Source organism: Orycteropus afer, unplaced genomic scaffold, assembly GCF_000298275.1.
Source record: "Orycteropus afer afer isolate SDZICR_OR568_19922 unplaced genomic scaffold, OryAfe1.0 scaffold00365, whole genome shotgun sequence".
NCBI classification, from domain to species: Eukaryota; Metazoa; Chordata; class Mammalia; order Tubulidentata; family Orycteropodidae; genus Orycteropus; species Orycteropus afer.
The window spans coordinates 3,063,004-3,070,540 of NW_006921952.1; the positions used below are offsets into that span (position 1 = coordinate 3,063,004).

The 7,537-nt window shown below is 44.0% G+C and overlaps 1 protein-coding gene across 1 annotated transcript in view; it reads right to left on the reverse strand.

The window, feature by feature from the left end:
* EXOC4 (exocyst complex component 4) overlaps nt 1–7,537 on the reverse strand; it is a 1,013,282-nt gene that overhangs the window by 966,898 nt on the left and 38,847 nt on the right. The window contains exon 2 of the mRNA XM_007952929.1: nt 4,124–4,313. Coding sequence (XP_007951120.1) covers nt 4,124–4,313 — 190 coding nt within the window. The remainder of the gene's footprint in view (nt 1–4,123; nt 4,314–7,537) is intronic.

Here is a 7,537-nt window from a genome sequence, read left to right on the forward strand (position 1 = left end):
TCACCAAGGCCAAATTTTCCAACTACCAGTGATTCTTCTTTGTTTCCAACATTTGCATTCCAGTCACCAGTGATAATTAACACATCTTGACTGAACATTCATTCAGTTTCAGACTGTAGAAGCTGATAAAAATCTTCAATTTCCTCATCTTTGGCTTTGATGGTTGGTGCATAAATTTGAATAACAGTCGTATTAACTGGTCTTCCTTGTAGACATATGGATATTATCTTATCACTGACAGCATTGCACTTCAGGACAGATCCTAAAATATCCTTTGTGATGATGAATGCCACACTACTCCTCTTCAAATTGTCATTCCTGGCATAGTAGATCATATGGTTGTCTGATTTCAAAATGGCCAAAACCAGTCCACTTCAGCTCACTAATGCCTAGAATATTAATCTTTACACAGTCCATTTCATTTTTGACAACTTCCAATTTTCCTACATTCATACTTCATACATTCCATGTTCTGATTATTAATGGATGTTTGCAGCTGTTTCTCCTCAATTTGAGTCATGTCATGTCAGCAAATGGAGGTCTCAAAAGCTTTACTTTATCCATATTAGTAAGGTTGGTTCTACTCTGATGATGCAGCACTTTCCCAGTCCTATTTTGAGAGCTTTCCAACCTAAGTGGCTTGTCACCCTGCACTGTATCAGATAGTGTTTCCAGGCTATTCATATTGTTGCCTTGTAATGGAAAAGACAGTGTTTCTCTGCTATTCATAAGGTGTTCCCTGGCCAATTCTTTGAGAAGTGGATGGCATCCTCCTTCTTCCTAGTCTATTTCTGTCTACAAGCCGTGCTGAAACCTGTGCATCATGTGCAACCCTGCTGGCATCTGAAACACAAGTGGCACAGCCTCAAGCCTCACAGCAACACACCACCAGAGCGCGACAAACCAACAGACAAGTTTTTTTCACTTAGCTTTGGAAACTTCTCCACCCTCCCCTTAACAGGATCCCTGCTGCTGCTTGCTCACTCTGACCTGGACACCCTGGCCTTCCTTTCCTTTTCCCTCCGCTTTTCCTGCTGCTTAGGGGTTGAGGCCTGGGTCCCTCCCCTTACCTGGATGTCTATGCCACTTGCTCGCTCTGTCCTGGATGCCCCAGCTTTCCTTTCGTTTACTCTCTGCTCTTCCTGCCACTTGGGGGTTGGGACCTAGGTCCCTCCCCTTACCTAGATGCTTCTGCTGCTTGCTTGCTCTTTCCTGGACACCGTGGCTTTCCTTTCCTTTCCACTCAACTTTTGGATTACTAGCTGAGTGAAAATCCTTTGCATCAACAAGGAAGCACCTGCTATGTGCTAGGTACAGTAGCCCCTGAGGCACTGCCTCCCATTAGCACATAAGCTCCCTGAGGACAGGCACTGGTGTTTTCCACTGTTAACCTCCTGCACCTAAAATGGATCCTCAACAAGTATCTGTTCTGTCAGTCTTCATAATGTCCTTCCGGCAAAGAACAGACAGAAATTTTCAACACAGATCTACATGTTTCTCAATTATCTCATATCCTGAAGACTACTGAGTCATTCACATTTTTACTTTGAAAAGAAATACACCTATATTTTATATGTCATCATAAATGCTATTAAAAAGAAAAAGGCAGAAAAAATTAGTAAGGAAATATCAGTGTCTCCTTGGCGATACAAAATGAACTTTCACAATGCAAATTTCACTGTCAAATTATGCAACAAAAACAGCCTTGCTTTCATTGCTCCCCAACACTTGCCATCTCCCACTTATCAATCAGTAAAGGCTTTCTTGAAAAGAGCCATAGCCCTTTATTTCTCTCCCCAATACTGAAGCTAATTCTTAACACTGAATTGGGTACCGGTTACATTCTTGACAACTATCAGCTGTGACAAGCACAAAGTTTTCTTTTTCTGTTTTGTGAAAATGAGGATGGTGGGAAGACTGTGGTGACTAAAACAAATGTGACCTCATCCGAATGGGGCTTGCTTTGTCAAAACCAGGCAGATACCCATGTTAGCAGCAAAGACGCTATCAAAGCTGAGGGACAGGGAGGCAGGGCGGAGATCACGGCCTGGAGAGTAGGACAAAGTCCCCGCTGTCAACCCAACCAATCAGAAAGCACAAATCCCCAAAGGTCCCTCAGCTGGCTGGGATTACCTGAGGCAGAGCCAGAAGGTCAGCAGCTGTATACCTTCATTTGCCAAGCTCCCTTGAGCTCAGAATATTGGGTCAAATGGACTACAGTTTACTTTCAATCTAGATGAATGGATCTACAGCTTTACCCAGCTTCACTGATAAGTCCATAGGCTGAACTCACCACTTGAAAAGATTATTCCTTTCACAAATGCCCAGCTAGCTGTGTGTGCACAGGGAGACAGCTCAGGGGGAAGGACTGCATGGGGGAGAAGGACACAGGGAAGAGGTAACTATGGGGAGGAAGTGGGAAGAGAGCTCCTGCACTGTGGAGTCAAATGACTCCTGCACAGTCAATGTTACGAGTCAAAGTGTATGTGAACTGCTGTATGGAAAATGAATTTGCTCTGTAAACTTTCACCCAAAAAACAATAAAAATTTAAAAAAAAAACTGGTTAATTTTAAAATGTAAAGAGGTCAGCACACACCTTCAAAAAAAAGAAAAAGCCTACTGATTCTGCTGCAACTGGACTCTTGGAGGCTCAAAGTCATGCATCAACAGGATTCTTGGAAGGATAATGTATGTATCTGTTTATAGAATCTTAATATGAGGTCTAGAGGACAGGAAAGAAAGCATGTGAGAATGGCAGACCCCATCCAAGAGCTCTTATCAACCTCGTAACACAGGGCAGTGGGTTTCACGCTAAGGTCTGAATGCTCACAAAGGTGCTGCAGGGGCAGTCACCAAGAGGCAAGGAAGGGTCCAAGCATGGGCTTCTCTACCCAACACCCAACAAGAGGACAGGACCACCCCTCTTACTGTTTGGTATGCTGGGGTTCTGCAAAATATCTAATTTAAAAATAAATAAAGACTTCTATTTAAAAAAAAAGAAAGAAAGCCTCTGAAAACCAGCAGCAATGACATTAGAGGCTAGGAGAACAGTGTGAATTCTACATTTGCTGAATGAGCACCAGATAAAATCATGGCTGGCAAATAATCAAAGCTCAGTAAGTGGTAGCGAGCATCGTAATTTATCAGAGTCACAGCCAAAGGTATTAAAGGAGTGGTCCTCAGAAGACACGGCCGAGAACTACAGAGACTATGATGTGATGATACGTTTGATAGTTACTAGATAGTTCATCCCTTGGCCAAATAGAAAAATACGCCTAAAATTCAATTTATCCAGTAAGCACTAAAGGAACCAGGACACAAGGACCTACAAAGGGAGGGGCAGAGGCAGAGAGAAAGAAGGAAGAGAAGGAAGGGAGAGAGGGAAGCAGGGTGGAAGAAAGAGAGAGAGAGAAAGAAATGAAAAAGAGCCTCAAAATATAAAAATATTAAAATAAAAACGAATATACGTTTGTCACAACTAAAGCACGATATTCAAGAATTTTGGTATTCATAAACATTTCATTATGTTTTTAAATAATTTTAAGTTAGATTTTTCTTTTAATTTAACAAAAATTACCACGAAAGCACAATAATTGCAGAGAAATCACAACCAACTTCAAATCAGGTGAGATGCTCAAAGCCAAATTTTCAACAGCAAAAAATTATCTAAGTGCACATCACTACTAAAGCAGCATGTGTACAGACAGAAACACACACAAGCACACATAAACATGCACATACACACAAATGAACTGTGTGATCTGGGTAGATTAAATGGACTTGATATCATGTGATGGCAGCCTCCTCTCATAGCAGGGGCCTAAGGTCTTAAAACAGCCTGCTCTCTGCACTGGGTAACTTCCAGTCTTCCTCAAGTTGCGGGCATTTTCACTATGTCATCTCACGCTGCAGTGAGACGCAATGGGAGGAGCCAGAGGGTAAGACACAGGGAGGGAAGAAGCAAATGCCACTGTGATTCTCTTCCACCAGACACTCCAGGGAGCTAAGACCCCGAGAAGAGTGGTTATGTATCACTTACTAGGGGACCATTAGCCACTACTCCAAACCACCCTGTGCTACAGGAAGGTGTCACATCCCCACACATGAAGACAGGAAGCTAACCTGCTTTATCTTATTCCGGGAGTTGGTGATACGCTCAGTGATGCTCTGGTAGGTGCGGATGGCTGTGGTCAGCTCTGTGTAGTGCTGCACAATCAACTCATCCAGGTCCCGGTCACATTTCTCATAGGCTTCCTCAAGGCGACCCTTCTCGTTTTCTCTGTCTTCAACATCATCACTGGTAGAAAGAGTCCTGGTAAAGACAGAGAACATATCAAGCTGAGCATAAACCTCATGAGAAAGAAGCAAAAGAAAGATGAATTTTAGTCAATACATGAACACATTCAGCTTACTAACCAGCAAATGAAACAGGTCACTAACGGAAGTTACGAACCCACCTTCTCAGAGAATTTCAATAGCCCACCTGAGGGGATTTCTCGGGTTCCTATCCAAGGAACCTTTCCCCTCACTTTGTCCTTTACCATCAGAAACTGCCTTAATCAGAAGGCAGGTGGTCTTGATTCAGTTAAGTAAATGTGGCACTTCCTACTGCCATTAGTCTTATCCATGACTTGCCATGTCTAGCCAATGACACCTGAGAACTTCTATGACTACTTTTCTTGTAAGAATAGTAAAAACATGACAAAGACAAACAAATGCACTACCATCAAGTCAATTCAGACTCACAGAAACCTTATCGTATAGTGTAGAACTGTCCCACAGGGTATCTAAGGTTGTAATCTGTATAGAAGCCAATTGCCACATCTTTTGCCCACAAAGTGACTGGTGAGTTCAAACTGCCGACTTTATGGTTAACAGCCAAATGTTTTAACCACTGCACCACCAGGGCACCTTTTTAAATATAATGGGGACAAATGTTGTTGCTGTTGTTATGCGCCGTCGAGTCGGCCCTGACTCATAGCGACCCTTCCTTGGGTTTCCGAGGCAGTATCACTACGGAAGTAGATTGCCCAACCTTCCTTCCGAAGAGTGGCTGGTGGGTTTGAACCCCCAGCCTTCTGATTAGCAGTCAAGTGCCTTAGGCACTAAGCTACCAGAGCTCCTAATGGAGACAAATAATTCACACAAAACCAAACCCACTGCTGTCAAGTCAATTCCAACTCACAACAACCCTGTTAAGACAGAGTAGAACTGCCCCACAGGGTTTCCAAGGCTATTAATCTTAACCAAGAAAGATTGTGTCATCTGCACATCACAGGTTGTTAAGGAGACTTTCTTCAATCCTGATGCCACGTTCTTCTTCATATAGTCCAGTTTCTCAGTTTATTTACTCAGCATACAGATTGAATAAGTATGGTGAAAGAATACAACTCTGGCATACACCTTTCCTGATTTTAAATTATGCATTATTTTATTCATGTTTTCAGAAGGGACCATTCCCTGGAGAAGGATATCATGCTTGGCAAGGTGGAAGGTTAACGAAAGAGGGGATGGCCCTCAATGAGATGGACTGACACAATGGCTGCGACAATAGGCTCAAGAATAGCAAGGATCAAGGAGCTGGTGCAGGACCAGGCGGTGTTTCGTTCTACTATGCGTAGGGTCACTATGAGTCAGACACGACTCAACAGCACCTAACAACAACAACAACATCCCCTCATTCTGTTCGAACAACTGCTTCTTAGTCTATATACAGGTTCCCTATGAGCACAATTAAGAGTTCATAACGCTATCCATAATTTGTTATGATCTACAGAGTTTAACAGCTTTGCATAGTCAATAAAATATGGATAAGTATCTTTCTGGTGTTGTCTGGAGCCAAGATCCACCTGACATCAGCAATTATACCCCTTGTGCCACATCCTCTTCTGAATCCATTGTCAACTTCTGGTAGTTCCTCTTCTAGGATGTTGTCAAGGATTTCATTTTACTTAGATCCACAATCAATGTCCATGAAAGCAGCAGTCAAGAAATCAAACGATGTATTGCACTGGGCAAATCTGCTGAAAAGACCTCTTTAAAATGTTAAAGAGCAAAATGTTACTTTAAAGACTAAGGTGTACCTGACCCAAGCCACAGTATTTTCAACTGCCTCCTACGCAGGCAAAAGCTGGACAATGAATAAGGAAGGCCAAAGAAGAACTGATGCTTGTGGTGTAGTAAATTACCTGGTATGACTTTTCTAGCCATCAGTCTTTGTAAACTCCATGGTGGAATTTGCTTTGAGCAACTGAGTAATTCCTGAATGTTAAAGTTATCCACCTGGGGATACCTCAAAAGGAGCCCTCCTAGAGGCAGAAAGAATCTCTCAATGCGACTGAGAGATCCAAGAGACATGCACCACTGAGAGAGACACTGAGAGACACGCACCGCTGAGAGAGACACCAAGAGAAACACACTGCTGAGAGACACCAAGACACGCACCGCTGAGACACCGAGAGACATGCACCACTGAGAAAGACACCAAGAGACACGCACCGCTGAGAGACTGAGAGAGACTGTTAGCTGAGACACAGCAGGCTGAGAGAGACTGAGCATGTTTCTGAACTTGAATTGTAGCCTGTTGCTTCCCTAATAAACCCCATAATCTGTGAGTTCTGTGTGGCCACTGTAGTGAATTATCGAACCCAGCAGAGAGGTGGTGGATGCTGAGGGAGGAATGGTTGGTGTCAGGGTTGATGAAAGGACTGCAGGGAGGCTGCATGTCTGGCCTCACAGGAATAGGCCCTGGGCTACTGATGGTGATTCTGTTCTCCTCTTGTGGGGTCAGAGGAGGTCAGAAGATGCTGCCTCCCTGCCCCTTTGGCAAAGCCTTTGAATTACAGTGTTGGCAAAGAATACTACATATACAATGAATTTCAAAAAAGAATGAACAAATCTGTTTTGGAAGAACTACAGCCAGCACGCTCCTGAGAAGCAAGAATGGTAAGACTTTGGTCATGTTATCAGGAAAGACCAGTCCCTGGAGAAGGACATTATTCTTGGCAAAATAGAGGATCAGCACAAAAGAGGAAGACCCTCAATGACATGGAATGACACACTGGCTGTGACAATGGGTTCAAACACTACAAGTGTGAGGATGGCACAGGATGCAGCAGTGTTTTGTTCTGTTGTATGTAGGGTCAGCCCCAGGCTTACAGGTGAGGAGAGACAACTCAGGGACGCCCGAAGTAGCAAGCTGGAAGAGCAGGAGGAAGGGGATAAAAGCCAGGAACCCAGACAGAGGAGCAGTCAGCCCCAGGGTTACAGGTGAGGAGAGACAACTCAGGGACGCCTGAAGTAGCAAGCGGGAAGAGCAGGAGAAAGGGGATTAAAAGCCAGGAAGCCAGACAGAGGAGCAGTCAGCCCCAGGGTTACAGGTGAGGAGAGACAACTCAGGACGCCCAAAGTAGCAAGCGGGAAGAGCAGGAGAAAAGGGATTAAAAGCCAGGAAGCCAGAGAGAAGAGCAGTCAGCCAAAGGAATTAGGTGAGGAGAGGAAACTCAGGCCCGCCCAGAGTAGCAGGCCGGAAGAGCA